The sequence below is a fragment of the Ostrinia furnacalis genome, unplaced genomic scaffold, assembly GCF_004193835.3.
Source record: "Ostrinia furnacalis isolate ACB-3 unplaced genomic scaffold, ASM419383v2 OfSCF6535, whole genome shotgun sequence".
NCBI classification, from domain to species: domain Eukaryota; kingdom Metazoa; phylum Arthropoda; class Insecta; order Lepidoptera; family Crambidae; genus Ostrinia; species Ostrinia furnacalis.
Window position 1 is genome coordinate 308,596 of NW_021136774.1, and position 19,726 is coordinate 328,321.

A 19,726-nucleotide genomic window follows, 5' to 3' on the forward strand; every position below is an offset into this window, starting at 1 on the left:
CTAAACACTTTAAAATGGGGTAATCGTCCCTGATAAGATAGCTCGATACTTAATAAGTTTATTGCTTCCATAATAGTATAGAATAGGCATACGCTCCTGATAGAATAGGCAGCATTATGTAGACTAAAATACTGAATGTAAGAGACAAGCTGCTCAAGATTTATAGATAAGAAACGACTCGATATTCATATACCAATCCTTTTCAGACGAACTGGACATCCAAGGCTTAGACGACGACGACGACCTAGCCGACCGTAATATCTTCTCGGACCCCGAGAGCGAGTGGGCCGGTCGTCGGACCCACTCTAACACCTCCGAGAGCGACGGAGAACAACCGGAGTCCGACCAATACTCGGTAGGGCGGTCCAATTGTTACGTCACTTATTCAGAATGAGCTAATCTTAAGTTTAACAACTGATGGGATACAAGTTGTGGACGTGTTTGGTCATATAAATGTTGAATGTGTTCATTGAATTTCGACTTTACTAGTTGAGAAGATTCAAAATATTGTGGCATAATACGCCCGATTAGGTACCTGAAATCCAATGACTGAAGTGAAATTAATGATATGTGTGAAGGTGATAATTGTGACATCATTCAGGACATAATATAAATCGTTATCGCAATAGCAATTAGCAATTAATCTTGTTATTAAAACACATGCAATGTATTTTTAAACATGACAAATTGTATGAACTATATTGCAAATAAACAGACGTCATCCAGAAAATACATGCGTAATTTAATTTTAGCTACAGTGTTGCTAGTTCTTGTAGTGTTTCAAAAGTTGAAGAAGTTATACAGGGTGTACAAGAAAACGGAACTTATCTAGGCTCATACAGCAATCTTTTCTGTCGTGTAAAAAATACAGTTGTTTTTCTAACTAAAACCAAATGTTACACTCACATAACAGAATATCGAGCATAAAATGTTGAATTTGATAACTTGCTAAATAGTTTTTAAAATTATAAATTTAATTATTATATTTTTTTAATAATATTATAATCAAACAATTTGTTTTTAACTTTGCACAAAACTGGTTTCACTTAATTGCAGATCAATGAACTCAATTAGGTGACATGACGTCAAAGAGGCAAAAAGTATTGCATACATAATAGCGTGATCATTAAAGTCTATACGTCATGTCTTCCATGAACATATTTACACTACCTGGCAACACTGGTAATTCGGCAAATGTGATATGATTGAATTACTCAAATTAAGAAAATCTAAAAAACAAGAACATAATTATAGTTTAAAATAATTTATTAACAACTGTAGAGCCCACTTCAGAATCTACTTTGCTATCGCATAGTGTCATCAGTTTTAGTTTTAAGTGTGTTATGTAAGAAATGTATGCCAAAAAGTGATTATTATTATCAATGCAATTACTATCTAAGTGCACCTTTCAAAAAATAATACCTGCTACATATTATGACTTGATTACTTTTTACTTTCTACCCTATTCTCTATGGTCTTCAAAGACATTATTGTAAAATAATGTATTGTTAAAAAATACGGATATAACATTGGTACCTGATTTTTCGTCTTACCGAAATAATGCTAAATATTTTTAGAAATCTAACGAGCTATGGAAACTCTTTTCTTTCTTTCTTCTTTCCATATCTCTAAAAATAAAAAAAATATTAGCCAGTATTTCGATTTGTACTTGCACATAATATAGCGAGAGCATTGTTCATATTTTCCTTACGACAGTGTATTGGAAGGTGTGGTTTATTATGTAGCTTCTATTTATTCAAATTATTATAAATTACAATGTGCACGCACATAAGTTTTCGTCTTGCATATAATGTATCTTTTAGTCGTGCATACGATGTTGACGTCAGCAATCGCAGAAAGTATTTTTTTGAGTCGTTAAAATGCGAACATAAAGCATAGACAACACAAATTAAAATAGTCGAAACTTTTACAATGACCATTGCGAGTATTAGTTTGCATTGTTATTAACGTAAGATGACGAAAAATTATCTTGCGCGCACTTTAAGTTGTAGTTAAACTTTTTAATGTTATTTTAGGCCAGATTCAGTGTGTAACTCTAATGTGATATCACAATAAATAAATATTCTTAATAATATACAAAAAAATTAAAGTTTAGAATAATTGTTATTGTTATGAATAACAACGAGCTTATAGAGATAGCGTTGTTAAAAAGAAAAAATTGAAAAAAAAAGTGATCATTTTAGATGCATGCCTTTATGATAATGATTTATGAAATGATCAGTTCGAAATGTTAAGTTTTTATTTTTATTATTATAAAAGTGATATTTTAGAACTGTATTTTCATTAACGACTTAATATCAGATAGAGGCATTTTTACATGCATCAATATTGCTCTCTCTGTCTAATCTTGTAATACCCAAATCATTCCTTGTTAATATATCAATGTTGTTTTTTATTGTGAAGGTAGATTTACATTAGATCGTGCATGTTAAGTGATAAGTCGCTATCGATGGTTACACAGCGCCCCTAGCGGAAATATCAGATGATAAAGTAACGTGTCCACAAATAAACAATATTCTTTTCATAAAACATAATTATTATTATGTACAGTATTTCATTTTTAACATTTTATATTGTACGAGTAAAACTTTGTCATCATAAAATAGTTTTTGTTACCATAAGTTACCTGCATATTTCAAGTTACGTTAAATAATGTTTACTGAAGTATTGTTTGTTATTATAGTTGTAAAAACTCAAGACACTAATTAATAAATTGTATTTTTGGTGCAGTCTGTACACACATTATCTATATTTAATTATAATTAAGAATCATCTTAAATAAATGCAAATACTTATAACTTTTATACGGTTTTGTACTTTTTAATACCTACGTATGATGGCTGCGCTAGTTTATTTAATTTGTATTTAAAATAAATGTCACAAATATTTTTAATAAACATTCATTATTATAAAATTTTGAGGTTTCATTTTGTTTTGAACTTTTTAAATTCCCCAATATCATTTAATCGATCAAAACTTTTGCTAATATCTGACATAAAATATGCAGGAAGAGTTAAAAAGCCACCCTGTATTTTTCAGTGGTTCTAAGATCTATTCTTACTAAAGAGTTTCATATAATTTGTGAAGAAAACCTTCCTTGAATCAGACTGGCACTTCTTTGCAACAGTAAAAAATAATAACTCGCTAAGCTGTCAATGTCAGATCGGTTCCAATTTTAAACCCTGTCACTTTTTGAGCAAATATTCAACAAAATCATATTTTATTAGCAAAAAATTTTATCGCTGACACTAAGCGAACGGCCGCGTTTTTGTAAAGTATAATCACGTACGACCGGGTAGTTTTTTGATGGTTTATATATTTTTTTGAGCAAGATGGTTGGCAAGGGGGTTGAACCGAAGAGTAGCCGGATCTTCCATCAGTGCTATTTGAAGTGCTGTAAGCTTCAGAACCTGACTCCTTTGAACAACGTCATTCCCTCGGGCAACGGAAAAGTGTTAGACTTCTGCGTGGATAGAATCAGATACGTGGACTGGCCGCCTATCCTCAATGCGCTCAGCTGTGACCTGAGTTTGCATTCCGTTTCTATAAAATGCAGGCAGCAAGTAAAGACCGGTAAGTGACTTAATACTATTATTATGTACCGAAAAATTAAGCTTCTTAAGTGTTTTAAACTAACTACCAAGTATCCATTCAACATTTTCTCAAATTACTTTGTGGAAAATCACGCTCAATGCTCATTGAGCATCAAATAAAAATATCTTGCTTATCTAACGTCATAACGGCTCAAGAGAAGCTGATAAACTTAACAATCTCTTTTTTTACTCCCTCATCATAGTACTAGAGCATATCGACTGCGAGCGTTTGGCCAAGACTGTGAACAAGCGCGCGGTGATCCTAACAAACTTCATGCTGACCAATCTCTTGGAGGCGACTTCGCAGCTGCTGTCAAACACCACACTGCTAACAAGCCTACTTTTGGAAGGTCTACCGCTGAAGATACCTTACCTGAACCCGCTGTGTGAGGTAAACCGATTAAAGAAACTTTGTTTTAGCTCTAGCAGTCGACCAATACAAGTCCTCTGAAGGGTAGGCTAGCATCAGGAGACGTAACGATAAAAACGGATCACAAGTCATTCTAGCTGATGAATTTACGTTTCGGTTGCCAATTTTGAAAGAAAGAAAGATACTTTTATTACAATTCTATATCTAATGTGCAAAATGACTGTGATATTCACATCATGATGGCCTGACTGCACAACTTATCTGATAAGCAACCTCAAAAAGCGATGACTCTTTATAATAGACATCTGATACATGGCCATACTTTGCAGGCCTTACTAGCCAACAATTCTCTCCAACACTTGTACCTGCCACGATGTCTGATCGGCGACGCGGGTTGTCTGGCGGTCTGCAAAGCAGTGCGGTGTCTGCCCAATGTCCTGACGCTTGACCTCTCGGGCTGCGAGCTGACGCCACTCGGCGCGGGGTATATAGCAGATTTAATTAAGGTCAGCATTTGAAAATTATCCTTTTAAGGAGTAGATACAGAAATTAACACTAAACTTTTGTCTCCAGTATCAAAAGATCCATCGGTACAGCGAAAACTGGATCCACACGTTGCGCTACCGAATGCCAGAGTTGGATACGATGGCAGGGCTTCGGCGGATCACGCTATGCGGCAATACACAGCTGAACGATTTAGGCGCAGCGAAACTTTTCGAGGTGCTGGCTGACGATTTATGGATCAAAGGTGATTCGAGTCGAGACTCCATAGTTTTGTAATAGGTAACTCCGGACTTGTAGTAGCTGAACTAGCTGACTCCAGACTTCCAGAGTTAACTTAGCTAGCACATAAAGCTATTGAAGAAATGGGATCGCTGCTCGCATCTAGCTTTGGACAAAATTGTAAATAATAGAATAGTGCTGAAATGTTCATCAAATATTATCAGAGTTTTTGTTTAAAATAAATTCATATTTTTTCCAGCTGTGGACGTTCAAAACTGCGGCCTGACAGAGCAGAGCGCAGCCACTGCCTTGCATATGATGCAATCGAACACCACTATGGTAATACTAGACATAAGACACAACGCCGACATTTGCATGGAGTCGCTGTCCAAACTGCGAGCTGCTCTGAGGGAAAACGAGAGAGGAGCGGGAGGACAAGTTAGTGTTAACTGATTAAAATTTGCCAACTAAAAAGCGATCCCCTCCAATAAATAAATGTATTGTACTTTCTTTCAGTATTCATGGCTTGGAAACGTGAGCGGGTGTTCCATAGACGGCAGATCGGTTAAATCAGTTGCTTCCAAGTGAGTAACAAAATGAATAATTTTTTTATTAGTACCATACCATTTACTACGAAATAAATTTATACCTGAATTTATGATTTCAGAAATGGAGTAATAAAAGACCGCATCCCGACGATTGGAAAGAATATCCCAGCTAAATTCGTTACTAAAGCTAATGTAGTAAAAAAAGAAAAGTAAGTTCCTATGATTGGATAATAAAATATCTTGATTGGACTTATAGAACTGTGTATGTATAAATACAACAAAAATGTTTTAGGGAATATGCAGAAGTATTGGAAGAGCAGCTACAGGAAGAGATATCACATCGACAGCAGCTCGAAGAATTGAATCTTCAGCTTGTCGATCAAATGAAACAGCTCAAGCAACAACAGATACGATTATGGGCGAACGGCGCCACGTCTTCAGGTGAGGAATTATTAATTTTATATTTGAGGCAGTAAATATTATGACTAATTTAAGTAACTACGATAAAATCGTTGCTATCATCACTCACTAAAATCTGATATTCCGTATCATAAGTACTGATAAAGATCTTTTACCGAATCTAAATGAAGTTATAGACATACAGAAATGTTGTCATGGCATTATCTAAAGATTATCACCAGGTTCGGAGCAATCTTTCCAAGCCAGTTCCCGGTCTGGAGACCTTTCAAGCAGTTCTGGGTCGACCAGTTCTGTGCCCATTGACCAGAACACGCTATCCTACATACAACAAGCGTTCAAGGACATCTATGCATTTATCAAGAACAACCAGTGTCATGGGTAAGTTATTTAGATGATTTTGTGATTTTTACAACGGATGTTCAAGAGCAATCCAGTAAAATTATTTAGAAACATTGATTTGATATTACACTCATCATGCGACATAATTAAGATTCTCAAAATACCTCATAAAATAAATTTCAGGCAATGTCTCCACGAGACGTCAAAAGAGAAAGCGCTGGATGAACATCCAGTGGAAGAGGTGATAGCTGAAATAACGGAAATTGAAGAGTTTGAGACGAATGAGCTCCGCATCAACATTGTGCCGAAGAAGGCACAGAGTTCCCACCAGAAGTTGACGGAGAACGCTAATAAGAACAAGATGACGAAGTCCGCGCATTTGTTGGGAGATGCACAGCGTGCGGAAAGACAGAGAGACAGTGTAGAGATGGTAAATTTTACTTTCTTCTTGATATTCTACGATCGATAAATAAAGTTGCAAAGTAACAGTTTGAAAACTTCATTCCACAGAAACCAGAGATGTTCGAAAGGCACATGGGAGACACGAAAAATTCGCACGGTGAAGAGAGCACTACAGAAGAAATGATAGCAGCGCAGGTCAAACTCAAAAAGGGGAAGAACAGCAACGAACATAATAATATCACGGTAAACTTGATTTTTATGTAGGTATGAATAGTTTGATACCGTACTAACGTAGTCTTGTCTTGCTTATACCGTACTAACGTAAAATCTTATCTTGCTTAAGAGCGTTTACGTCTAGCGTGGCATGTCAAGTTTAGGTAATTTCGATGCTATTTTTATTCACACTAAAATAATTGTGACTGTGTGCGTGTTCTCACGCTCTATAGTCAAACCAAAATACTTTGATCCACCATCGTAAAAGTGTGCCAGGCTGTCAAGTGACAGCTCAAGGAAACTATAAAATCTTCAAATCTTCCAACACCGACTCCATAATTATAAATCATGGTATACATTAGTCCTAATCAATACGTAAATTCTTTATCAAATAGTAAATTGTCAAAGGTTTTTTACTATTTTGAGAATATTTTATACAGCCTATGTTCAGCAGAAAAAAAATTGAATTTTAATGGTGAGAGATTTTTTCAAATCGGTTCTATTCAAAACAAACTTTTTTAACCGGAAAATGCATAACATTTCATACCCACCAGGTACGGGGGCAGCTAGTGGGTTATGTGGGGTTCTTCCTATCAGAAAAGGTGGGTAGCCCTACATACACTAAAAACCTGACTGTTTCTGCCATGATCCATATGAGTGATAAATATGAGGGAACGCGGGACTTCGCCATTGGCTGTTGCCTGTAGCATTTGTCCTTAGCCGCTACCAGACACCTCCATGTCTAGCGACCGAGGCCTGTTAGGAATGGACAGTTGGAGACCATAAGCTGTCCTCTTGCGCCCAGGGTGTCGGCGGCGGATAACCGGAGTGTCGGCTGAGGCCTCTCGCTCCCCCTTTCCACTGCTTCTTTCTGTGAAAGAACACTTTCACAGAAAGTAAGCACACTATACCATAAGATTATTTGTCTCATCATATATTTTATACTAATGTAGATATTGTTTCCGAAAGCGAGCGGGTTCATTCCGTACCTGTACGCTTCATGCGTTCTCTAGCAAAAGCTGAAAATCAGTGTTCTGCCCTTTTGAGGGTAGTGTTTATACTGAGCTCTTTGCTTTTTGCATCGCTGCGGCACACATCACTCTGACGCAGGGAACTATTTGAAACGCTAGTCATCTTTATCTTATGTTGTTTTGTCACTTTTGTTATGTTGCAACTGTTGAAATTATTACTAACCTGTGTAACAAAATACCAGTGGTGTCACCTAGTGTGTTTCTTGACTAACTAACTTTATTTCGATATTGAATTGAATTTCAATAGCAACTATACATAATGTGTGTGTTAAAAGCATTAAAAAAAGTGTGTTACAACAAATAAACAATTTATCTATCTATCTCACGCCTCTTCCCGATTGGTAGGGAGAGGTCATTTCCAACCGCCGCTCGTTCGCTTAGGCTGGGCACTGTTGGAGCGTGTCAGTCTGCTGCGGTGACTCACGTGCCAAGACTGCAGTGTTAACTGACAACCATCTACAGGCTCTCGGCCTATACGGTGGAGGAATGGCCCGAAGCACCCATGGCCCGGTAGAACCTGGGTCGCCCTTTGTGTGAGGCGATCATGCCGTCGCACCCACTCCTCTAATACAGGCAGAACTGCCTCTATGGTGCGACGTAAAATTTGGCTGACGGCCAGGCGTACCCTTCAGCACTAGGGCTTGAATACCGGAATTCCGGAATTTCGTAACTCCGGAATTTCGGATACATTTTTACCGATATTTCAATTCCGGAACTGAAGCCAATATCGTATTCCGATATTGAAATTTTTCATAAATTATTTTAAGTTTTCAAAACGTTTAAGTATCAAAATAGGTTCTTAGATAAGGAAGTCCTTGAGATATGTAACTTTATTAGTAATAGGTAACATTAAAGAGGCAATAGGGCGAAACCAAAGCTCCAAAATGTTCGCTAGAGTCAACTCTAATGGGCAAAGCCCACTCTTCGGACACTATACCGAAGANGTAAAGTTGCAATGGGCAGGGCACATAGTACGTAGAACAGACGGCCGATGGGGCAAGGTTCTAAAGTGGAGGCCACATACGTGTACGTGTTTGTCGGTAGGCGCTTTCTTTTTTTAACCAACTCCGGAACTAGAACCGGAATTCCGGAGTTGAGTGCCCAATATCGGAAATCAGTTCCGGAGTTGAAAACTATCCGATATTGCAAGCCCTATTCAGCACTCTAGGGCCTAGATCCTCAAGCCTCTACCTTTTGGTTTCCACCTCTCGTGGTGCACGTACACGTACCTCGCAACTGGCGTCTATTCTCGGTTGTCGACACTAGCTTTGTCGCCACTGATGATAAATGGTTCACACATACTTTCATAAATTAAATAAAAAATTTCATAAATTTAATATTTATGCCAGTCACACATACTTTCCCAGTTGTAGCTACAGGTTTTCTCACAACTTATGACAAATTAGAAAAATACATCCCAATTATGCCTAGTGGGAACGTACACAAATATTGACGCAAATGTCATCGTGCATGACATACGTAAAGTAAAAGTCAAGTAAGACCAGATGAACAAAAATATTATTAATTTTATTAATAATTCGTACGCGTGGACCTCGTTTTACTCCTTAGTTCGTAAAATCTGTTGTTTGATATCATGTTGATAGATGGCGTTTCACGGCTTCCCCCGCATGAATATTTACGAACGTCAAAAACAGTAGTTTGTCCAGCGCTGTAGATTTTAACCAATGACGATAGATTGCGCTTTTTAGACACATCTTATTTATTTATTGAAATTTGTTTGTCACATATCGTCATAAATTATAGCCTATAATTATGTTAATTTGGTTTATAAATAATAATACTGTAAAGTTTCAACAAAATCCGTTCAGTAGTTTTTGAGTGAAAGAGTAACAAACATCCAGACATCCAAACTTTCGCATTTATAATATTAGTAGGATTGTTATACGTCGCCACTAATGACAATATTTTTTTTCCCATTTATCCTCAGTAGGGACATAGTCAGTGTCCACAACCGGGAATAGACGGACTGCGGATACTATGCGGTATCCACGAATTACCTCAGCCTGTGCCTCAGTGATATCATGCGTTGCGCTTTTTTGAACAGTAGGATGCTCCACGACTACACAGCACTGTGCCATACTCGAAATATGTTGTGTATGTTCCCCCTACAACTAGGTGGGACCCTGCTGGCAGAGCATTCCTATTAACTATTCTGTAACCACCTATTTATGGCAAATAAATTATTAGTATTATTCCTCTTTATAATATTAGTAGGTATACATACATAACTTGCTGTTCCAAATTTTCGTCATTCGTTTTCGTTTCATCGCTAAAAATAACTTAATTTTATTTTTCATTACGTCTGAAATAGAATTTGTAGTAAAAATAGACTGTAATGAAAAATAACAATAAAATATTTTAATTACCACGTGATCGCAAAATCTACCACCAAGATTTTGCGGATACACTATAAAAGTCCAGCTACCTGTCAAAGATCAACGTACGCGTGACACATGTCAGCAGAGCACCGAGCGACGTGACCTCACTCTGGAACGCCTCGAGGCGGACTGAATTTGAACGATTCGTGCGCGGCGATTTATAGTAGTTTTCAAATACTCATAGAAAAAAAATTACAATGAATTATTTTAAATTTCAAAGTAAATATTTTAGATAAGATATTCTTCTATTATATTAAGCTATTTTTGTGTTGAATAAAGGAAGAATATTGGTGAAAAAATCACTTTGATTTTTGGGTATTTCACGTTCTTTTAATTTGTGATTTCTTATTGTAAAATGCTTAAATCTAAAAATTTTCTCAGATAACTATTTGCCCAAGGATCTATGCTATAGGATATAAATGTTTGTTAAATCGTTTTCACAGTATTTTTATAAAAATTTCAGCTTGTAAACTGACGCTAAAGTGGAAATTTACAAAACCTGTGTGGACTTATCTTGATAGAATTCTTAAATACTAAACTAATCGCAATATTTTCTCAATTAACTATTTAGACGACGAAATTGCCTAACTATTTATGCCTATAACATATTTGTAGTATTACTGGTTAATGATTGTAACGAGTTGAAAAAGTACTGTTTTTGCGCCACACGGCGTAAACGCTCTTAACGAATCTTTTGTTTTTATAAAATTGTTTAATTAAAAATTCCAATGGATCACGCTATAGTATCAAGTAACCGCGTGGCGTGAATTGTTATGGTGCGTCCACACTGGGCGAATATGCTTGAGTGAGCAAGATGTCGAGTTTGCCTCGCGAGCATATTCACCGAGTGTGGATGCACCATTAGAGCATAGCAATGATGTTCGTGGGAAGCGCAGGATCGATGTGGAAATCTTTTGAAAGAGGCCTTTATCCATTGAACTTTACATTGCCTTTTTTTAAACGAAACCTATTTTCTCCGCAGAACGGCAGTATATACGCGTCAAACAAGGGCAGCTCGTGTAGCAGCGTGGTAAGCGACTCGTCCGACACGCTAGTCTCGCCGCGAACGCAGCGCGCCGCGCCCGCGCCCGCGCCCAACCCTCGCGAGGCGCTCTACTCCTCCACAGACGAGGACAGCGACTGACTTTTGTACAACGTTTACTTTTAACACACGTTTATGTATGGAGAATTAAATGATGCGTTTGTAGATGACCGGTTTTTATTTCAACTGACATGTCACTGAATCCTTTTACACGCACACTAGGCCTGTTTTGTTCCCTAGATTTCAGTAGTTCATTATGGGCTATTTTTATCTCCCATTTCCATGGAAGTAATTGTTCCATATTTGTTTATTATAGAAACCAACAGCTATACATTGAAAATGTTGGCTAAAAATGACAGGTTTCCCTTGTTATAAAAGTACATTGTGACAAATAACTATAGTCTTTTTCACCTAAGATGATCCGTATGACGTTTCGAGTTTGAAAGATTTAGAGATGTCACATAACTAAACCATAGCGATTTATCAATCGATTTTTTTCGAAGAGTTAGTAAAACCTACTTTTAGAGAAATATTTTGTATAGGTGTTATTTAACAAAAAACATGTTTTTTTTTAATTACAAATATTATTGTAACAATTTTTTATTGATAATATTCAAATTTCATGGTTTTTGTTCAAAAAACGATTCCTAAAAAGTACTGGTTCTGTTTCTTTAAATTAAAAACTATTAATTTATTTACAATGCGTTTATTAAAGTCAGTAATCGAAAAATATAGTTGATTTTTGTGATCTTTTTAATAACTAAGTATTCACTGCAATCGATTAATGAACCGCGGAAATAATCGATTTTATTATACAAGAAATACCCCAGCACTAAATCTATTCCGTTTCACACATTGCGTACATTAAAATATTTTTACATCGTATTTAATTAAAATATAATCAATAGACTCAGATTTTACTATATATTTCAAGACAAGTAGTTAATTTTTTTTTATTATATTGCTAATAAAATACAAATATTTTTTCAAAAATATTCTGCATATGTAGTATGCGTAATATGGATAACCTTGAAGTGTCATACGGATCATCTTACGTGAAAAAGACTATACACCACCACCTTAGCTAACTACCTATCATTGTTTCTAATCATGCACTGCTTATCATTATAATAATAAAATCAAATCACATTTTACATTAAACTATTTATTCTACATATTACACAAATTAAATATTTATTACCTATTTTTCTAATTCTGCGTTTTTCTGCTGCAACTTGGCGATCATCTGCTTTTCCTTGGCCTCTTTCCGGGCCATTTTCTCCAGTTTCTTTTGTTCCTTCTCTCGTTTCGCTAACATCTCCTGGAACCTCTCATCGCGGGGGTCTAGTGTGAAACCGAAGTGCCTTCTGACCTCATCAACGAGGCGCTCTTTCTTTACCTGTAAGAATAATAGGTATGATTAATAAATATATTTTAAACTAATCATGATTATCCCACTTTTATCAAAGTTATTGATATTTTGGGGTCACACAGTCAATGTTATTTTTGGGTAAAAAGTGAAGGATTTTAGAACAAAACATAGTCAATGCAGGAGTAAACATTATACCTTGGCAGCCTGTGCATCAGCCATTTTCTTGGCCAGCTTATCTTGGAGGTCTTTCTTCCACGCTGCAACCTTCGTGATCTTGGCAGCTAATTCTTTCTCCCTCTTATCTATGACCTCCTGCTCCGCACGTCTCTTTTCTGCTGCTGCGTCCATCATCTCTTTGATAGTGAATGGGAAAGTAACAGACTCATACTCCAGTTTTTCTTGAATATCTTTCTTTGAAGGCCAGCACAGACCTGAGAATTTTATATTGAGAAATGAAGAAATTAAGGATGAACAAAGATAAAAAGATAGGTGCAGACAACAGCACATCAATCTAAATATTGGGAGTTTCTTATGTTATTGTAATAAGTGTTATTATATTCAAATAGGTAATAGTTTATATACAAGGATGTGTGATGTGCTGTTGACTGTACAAGATATATACTTACTTGGATTGACTCCACTCAAGCTACCATACTTTCCATAAAGTTTCCTATGATACTTTACGGTCAAGTGGGCAAGATGTTTCGGTTCATCGTAGGGCCGGCGGTCATTTATTTGATTGAAATGTGCCGCAGATAAACGGGAAACATTGCGTTTCTTTTCGATTTCAGCTTCCCTCGCCAAAGCCTCGTCGCTATCGTCTATCAGCACTTGCTCATTCTGTTCTATCGACTCAGGTAAGTTGGTAGTAGTAGCAAAACGAATAAAGCTGTTTAGTAAGTTTGGTCGAAACCTATTTCTAAGGCATAAGTTCATTTTGAAGCCTAATTATTTGTATTTTGCACTCAGAAATATTTTGAATTGTTTACAAAATTTTTGAGGTTATTTTTTTGACTTTGACATAATAGACAAAGATTTAAACTTTTCGCGGATATGGCCAACGGATGTTGATGTTGATCCCATGGCATGGGGAGCTAAGAATAATCCACACTTATGAAATCATAAAAATACTTTAAGATTCTCTGCCAATATTTATACTATGTGATAAAAATCATTGAAAATCCCAAAAATATGATTTTATTAGTAATAATTCTTCGTCTTCTTTTGTTAATGGCGATGAACTCGTGTGTTTTCGCCATAAATGACAGGCAACGAATTTGACAGCGTTCATCATCTTCTAGCTTTGTCTTTGGTTAATTGATTCGACTGACGTTCAATTTAATTATTTTCTTACTCAAAAAATAATAAAAAATGGACGATTTTGGCGATAATTTCGTTCAGCCTGAAGTAGATCCAGCGGCGGAATTCCTGGCTCGTGAACAAAACCAGTTGGCAGGGCTCGAAGACGAACTAGAGACTAGTGCTCCGCCCCCCGTTCTCTCGTCGAACAACTCGAATGGTTTAGTGGACGATTTTGTTGGTACGTTTCCTTGTCTTCCCATCAAACAATCCTATTAATATAGTTAATAATGGGTATAACTTTTAAGAATGTGTAAATGAATACATTCTAATTGGATTTTAATTTCTTTGCCAGAGGTACCCAGTGCAGCCAGTTTCGAGGCCAATGGTCTGTTGGACGATGAACCAGCCACAGTATCCGTGTTCAAACAAGAGAGAGAGGAGCCCGAGAAGATAAGAATATGGAGGGAAGAGCAAAAGTTGCGTCTGGAAGAGAAAGGTATGACTCATCACTTATCTGCTTGAACTCAATCATTCATCATCATCATTTCAGCCATAGGACGTCCACTGCTGAACATAGGCCTCCCCCAATGGCTTCCACAATGCACAGTTGGTAGCGGCCTGCACCCTCAATCTCAATCAGCGTTGCCAGTTTTTTTTTTTTTGCCAAGTTGGGACTTTGGTACTTTTTGAGTGAAAATAGCGGGATTCTTCCATCAGAAGCGGGACATAGTAAAAAAACGTATTATAATCAAAGGTTTTCAAATATTTATCTTTTTATTTGACTTAAAATTACGTTTACGTGACAATAGATAGCAAAAGTAGCCATACAAAATGTATTTTAACAAAAAAAAATATTTTTAATCAGATTTAGTACGTACGCCACGTACGGTCGAGTTCTCTCAGAAAAGCGGGACTGAGCCTGTCCCGCGCGGGACATTTAAATTTGATTTAAAAATCGGGACGTCCCGCCAAAATCGGGATGTCTGGCAACGCTGATCTCAATCAACCATTGTTTAGTAAATAATCATTAAATTTTTATCTTTAGATGCTGAAGAGGAAAAGAAGAAAGAGGAAATGCTGAAAGTAGCCAAGAAAGAGCTGGAAGACTGGTACAAGACTCATAATGAACAGATAGCCAAAACCAAAGCTGCTAACAGGTAGTGTATTTTTTTTAGATTCTAGTTATCATAGAGTGCTTCTATTTACGTAGAGATATTTTAATATCTTTGTCAGTATTTTCTACTTGCCTATTAATTAATTTTAATAATAATTTAGCTTTTGCTTGCATGTTTTAATTATACACTAATGGATTTCTCTTTTCTCTGTCATGCTCTCAGGGAGTCTGCTAAGTGAGTAAAACTAAGGAAAAATTCTAAAAACTAACAATAATATTTTTTACTGGTGCAGGAATAAATTGTGTCAGTTTCACATTGGTTGGTGTCAGATTGAAATCAATCAAAAGCAAAAGGTGTTTGTTTTTCATCAAAGTTCAGTGGAGAGTTAGCTTTATAATATTACTTAACCCTTTAATTGGAAAAACAAGCTCAACATTTTCATGTTCTTAACTCAAGATTAGGTTCGAAATATGGTGGCAACTTTAGATAAGTTTCATTGAAAAGCATCATCCATAATAACAAATCAAGTATGACTCCCTAGTTGTGCAACTTAGCACATTACAGGTATTGCAATCACTGAATTTCAACATTTTCAACATACATTGTTAATTTTTGCAGCAGTATTGGTTACTGATGAATTATGAGCCCAGTAATAATGTACACAGACTGTCATATTAGCCATCATCATGTTGAGACTATTAACTCCCTTGGCATTAATAAAATGGGTTGATGTCCACAAGTTTTCCATCCCATACATAAAAGAAAAATTGTTATTTGCACAATATTCCATCATCAAAGATCTTGACAATATTTGACATCCATATTCACAAACATTAGACGATTATCACACTGCACCGCGCCCCGCCGCGGTCCGCGTGATTTCATATAAAAAATCCCGCGCGCAGACGCGTTGTCAGTGTGTTGTGCCGCGCGTGTTTTCTATACAAACTGAGGTACTTGCATACAATGATTAAATCTGTCGTTCCGCGTACCGCGGCGGAGCGCGGCGCAGTGTGATAATCGCCTTACTTTGAGGCCTCAAAGTGCGCGTGGACATACAGGGTGACACATGAACCAATCACAGAGCTCTATTCAATCATTTGTGAATAGGGGCGTAAAAACCATACATTCTGGTGAAAGTTACTAACATACCTACACAATCTAGGAACGCGGAGAAAGCATTAGCTCGCGGCTCTGAGGGCGACGTGGAAGATGGTAACGAGTGGACCCGCGTGGCGGATCTCTGCGACTTCGGCCCGAGGCGCGGCCGCGATGTCGCCCGCCTGCGCTCCATCGTGCTGCAGCTTAAGCAGTCTGGCGTGCGACCGAAGCACCCGCCACGCACCACCAAAGTGTAAGAAATAATACACTCGGCATCAAAGAAATCGGACCTCCCGCGACAATGACTAAAGATTTTCTTCTGACACAATTATGGTGCCCCACCAATATTGGTGTTATGTGTTGAAAGCCCAATAAATAAACTATACCAGAAAATAGCTTGCCGCGGGGTGTGCGATTTATTTGACACAGTGTATATTTTTTAATTTAATTGCATTATTGGTAAATAATTATGGTTTTAAAATGTATAAATTAAAAACTTTATTGTACACCACAAACAAAAAAACAATAAATAAATAAATACACAAAAGAGTACAATTTAAATAAATTAGTTAAATTAATCGATTTGAGTAGTGGGTGTTACTGAATTTTCACTACTTTCATGTTTCAATAAACAGAAAAGTAAGATTCAGATGAGTCTTCTTGTCTTGTTATGTGTCTCAAAACTAATTAAATAACTGAATTACTCGGTGGGGAACATAATGTCTTGGGCATTTATTTAATAATAAAATGATAATGTACCTATTCTATTTAAAAAATGTAATTATTCTATACAGTAAAAAATAATTTTTCAATTTCAGGGCCTGAATCACAACCTCCAGAACATCAAATTTAATAAATGCAGATTATTGAAAACACTTATTCAGATAATTATCTACTTAACAATGAGAAACCAACATCGCAATATAAAAATATAATATTATTATGGAGCAATTGTTAAAGCTTGTGTATCTATCACTGGAATGTCATCCAATTCTCATGTAAACTGTTATTTATTAACTATTATATTATAAAATGTTAAATAAGTGCTACTAACTATTTGTGCAAAACTAGTTAGAGGTGTATTTTTTATTTTGATCATAGTATTATAATAAATCATTCCAAAACTTAACTTTTTAAATTTCTATTATTCCTATAACTTCAAATCCCTTGCTATATCAATATGCTTTCTTTTATGTATTCTTTCTGTTAGTTTTAATAATAAATACATAAGACTTATGACTAAAAGGAATGGCCAAACACCACCGTTGAGGTAGCACCGCAACTGCTGGCCTAAAGTTTTGTTCTTGTTCAATAATATCCTATCGTAAACTATTTCTGTTCTCCTAGATATATCCAGCCAGTTGTACATTTTTCTTACTTTTCTATTGCACTCATAGGGACATAATATTTTCCCACACTTGATGTCGTGCATAGCATTTTCAATTCCAGTGACTAGACTGCTGAGATTTGGTTCAGTCAGATAGATCATGTTTTCTGGCAACACCTCAGGTATCCCACCAACTTTAGTTGATACAACTTTGAGTCCGCAAGAAGCTGCTTCTACAATTGCCATGCAATAAGCTTCTGTTAGAGAAGTGTTTAGGAAAATGTCTCCTTTGACCAAAACATTCCTGACTTCGGAGTGTGGTAGACTTCCTAACAGTGTTACACAATGCTGGAACCCTTTCTCCCTAATCTCTTGTAGCAGCCACATCTTAGGGCCATCTCCTCCCACTATAAACCTCAAGTTAGGATATCTGGGACACATATCTGCTATCACAGCAGCCATTAGATCTACTCCTTTCCTATACACAAGCCTAGAAACAATCACTATTGTTATAAAATTTGGGTCTCTTTTGCTTGGATCAGGAGTAAATGTGTAAGCATCAACAGCATTAGGTATGACAGACACTTTATGGGCTTTCACTTTGGCTCGCAGCACAGTGTTCTCTTTGCCAGTGTGAGAGACACAAATGCAATGGTCACAATCACTCAAACAGATTTGAAGAAACTTATTAGTCAACACTGCGGACATATCTGCAAATCCGAATAGACTGTGATCGGTAAATACTGTTTTTAATCCCATCAATTTTCCGATTATACATATTTCATGACCCATTGTGCTAAAAGCAGAGTGTGCATGAACTATTTCAACACACTCTCTTATTAAAACATATCTAACTAGTGGTATGTTACATATCAGAGTAGGCAGGGCACACTGGTTATACATCACAGTTATTGGCAAGTAATAGACCTTCAAACCAGCAGTTAAATACCGAACACCCACTCTTTTTCCGTAAGAATGCGTCACAACAATAACTTTATGGCCTCTTTTGATAAGGCATTGAGATAAGTTAAAAATGTGCTCCTCAACACCACCAGTGTTTGGGAAGAAGAAATCAGAGGCCATGCAGATAACATGTCGTTTTTTCTTCCTTTTTGTCTGTTCCTGAAAAATAATCAAAGTTTAGCCCTGTTTATTTAAGTTGCAGTAACTACAAGTAAAAAAGTTAATAGTACTTAGGAGCACTGAGGCAATAGACAAAAATTACATACACCCTGCATATTGCTCTTCCAATTGTTTCGTGCCAATAGTTAAATATGTTACGAACAGTAATTATTTACATTTTCAAGCAAATCAAATAAAATGTATCAGCAACAAAGCGAATAACCTGAAAAACTGACTTTGACACACAGATGCTTTGACAGTTCAGACTTCAGCCCCCCTAGACAAAACGCACTTTTTGATCGAATCGAAAATCGAATCCGTCAAATTCCATACAAAAAAGGGGCTTTTCGACCACTTTTCGACTGGTTTGCGATTATAATGGCACTTTGTCTAGACCCACAGAACATATTACTTTTCTCTATGCTTCAGAACTAAGTCAGAAAGTGACCAAGTGCATTTATAGGGGCTGCCATGAGGGGCTGTTAACTTTTTCAAAATCGTTGAACCATTTTCATATTAGAAAAAAACACTATCATGTTCATGAGTGCTTTGATTTCATTGTCGAGTTGTACGATTTAATTTAAGTCGTGTAACGATTTCCCAACGTCACGCAACCGATTGGGTCTTGAGTTCTTATTCGGTGGCTCTTGATTCTTGAATTGAATTAACTCCTCTTTCTGGTGCAGTCGGGTAATACAATTGCTTTTTGCAAATAATTGTTTTTTTATAACCCGATTTAACCAAATGAATGTCTAAAAACAATTACAATAAATGCTACAACTTTTAATAAGTTTTAGCACGGAACAGCCTCTAAAAATGCAGTCATCTGTCAAATTTAAATACTTATTTAAAATACGCCTTAAACCAACGACATAACGTCCTAAATTGTATGTACACATACAATTTTAGTTGTGAGTGTTATGTGATCATATGTGATATTTTTAGGGTTCCGTAGCCAAAATGGCAAAAACGGAACCCTTATAGTTTCGTCATGTCCGTCTGTCCGTCTGTCCGTCTGTCCGTCTGTCCGTCTGTCCGTCTGTCCGTCTGTCCGTCTGTCACAGCCGATTTACTCGGAAACTATAAGTACTACAGTGATGAAATTTGATGGGAATATGTGTTGTATGAACCGCTACAAAATTATGACACTAAATAGTAAAAAAAAGAATTGGGGGTGGGGCCCCCCATACATGTAACTGAGGGATGAAAATTTTTTTTTCGATGTACATACCCGTGTGGGGTATCAATGGAAAGGTCTTTTAAAATGATATAAAGTTTTCTAAAAA

The 19,726-nt window shown here is 36.5% G+C and overlaps 4 protein-coding genes across 5 annotated transcripts in view; 2 read left to right on the top strand and 2 right to left on the bottom strand.

Moving 5' to 3' along the window:
* The window catches only part of bmm (brummer), a 29,576-nt gene extending 18,308 nt beyond the window's left edge, over window positions 1–11,268 (top strand). The window contains exons 9-20 of the mRNA XM_028317928.1: window positions 207–371; window positions 3,818–4,005; window positions 4,314–4,490; window positions 4,558–4,732; window positions 4,967–5,145; window positions 5,224–5,291; window positions 5,375–5,464; window positions 5,548–5,696; window positions 5,897–6,053; window positions 6,198–6,444; window positions 6,525–6,659; window positions 11,042–11,268. Coding sequence (XP_028173729.1) covers window positions 207–371; window positions 3,818–4,005; window positions 4,314–4,490; window positions 4,558–4,732; window positions 4,967–5,145; window positions 5,224–5,291; window positions 5,375–5,464; window positions 5,548–5,696; window positions 5,897–6,053; window positions 6,198–6,444; window positions 6,525–6,659; window positions 11,042–11,203 — 1,892 coding nt within the window. The 3' untranslated portion in view covers window positions 11,204–11,268. The remainder of the gene's footprint in view (window positions 1–206; window positions 372–3,817; window positions 4,006–4,313; window positions 4,491–4,557; window positions 4,733–4,966; window positions 5,146–5,223; window positions 5,292–5,374; window positions 5,465–5,547; window positions 5,697–5,896; window positions 6,054–6,197; window positions 6,445–6,524; window positions 6,660–11,041) is intronic.
* A 982-nt stretch (window positions 11,269–12,250) lies between these two features.
* CRIF (growth arrest and DNA damage-inducible proteins-interacting protein CRIF) lies at window positions 12,251–13,498 on the bottom strand. Its single transcript, XM_028317925.1, has 3 exons — window positions 13,100–13,498; window positions 12,669–12,904; window positions 12,251–12,500 (listed from the first exon to the last, which is right to left on the bottom strand). The coding sequence occupies exons 1-3, from the start codon at window positions 13,407–13,409 to the stop codon at window positions 12,303–12,305; spliced, it is 744 nt and encodes a 247-aa protein (XP_028173726.1). The 5' UTR covers window positions 13,410–13,498; the 3' UTR covers window positions 12,251–12,302.
* A 261-nt stretch (window positions 13,499–13,759) lies between these two features.
* Window positions 13,760–17,120, top strand: Clc (clathrin light chain). Of its 2 annotated transcripts, XM_028317926.1 has the most exons (6): window positions 13,760–14,013; window positions 14,128–14,271; window positions 14,821–14,932; window positions 15,113–15,124; window positions 16,056–16,244; window positions 16,810–17,120. In XM_028317926.1, exons 1-6 carry the CDS (start codon window positions 13,845–13,847, stop codon window positions 16,814–16,816), a joined length of 633 nt encoding a protein of 210 aa, XP_028173727.1. In that variant the 5' UTR covers window positions 13,760–13,844; the 3' UTR covers window positions 16,817–17,120. The 2 variants fall into 2 exon arrangements, with proteins under 2 accessions (XP_028173727.1, XP_028173728.1); XM_028317927.1 differs by lacking the exon at window positions 15,113–15,124 and having other exon boundaries at window positions 13,761–14,013.
* On the bottom strand, window positions 16,672–18,683 carry PIG-A (phosphatidylinositol glycan anchor biosynthesis class A). Its single transcript, XM_028317924.1, has 2 exons — window positions 18,548–18,683; window positions 16,672–18,440 (listed from the first exon to the last, which is right to left on the bottom strand). The coding sequence occupies exons 1-2, from the start codon at window positions 18,554–18,556 to the stop codon at window positions 17,142–17,144; spliced, it is 1,308 nt and encodes a 435-aa protein (XP_028173725.1). The 5' UTR covers window positions 18,557–18,683; the 3' UTR covers window positions 16,672–17,141.
* Between the last annotated feature and the right edge of the window lie 1,043 nt (window positions 18,684–19,726).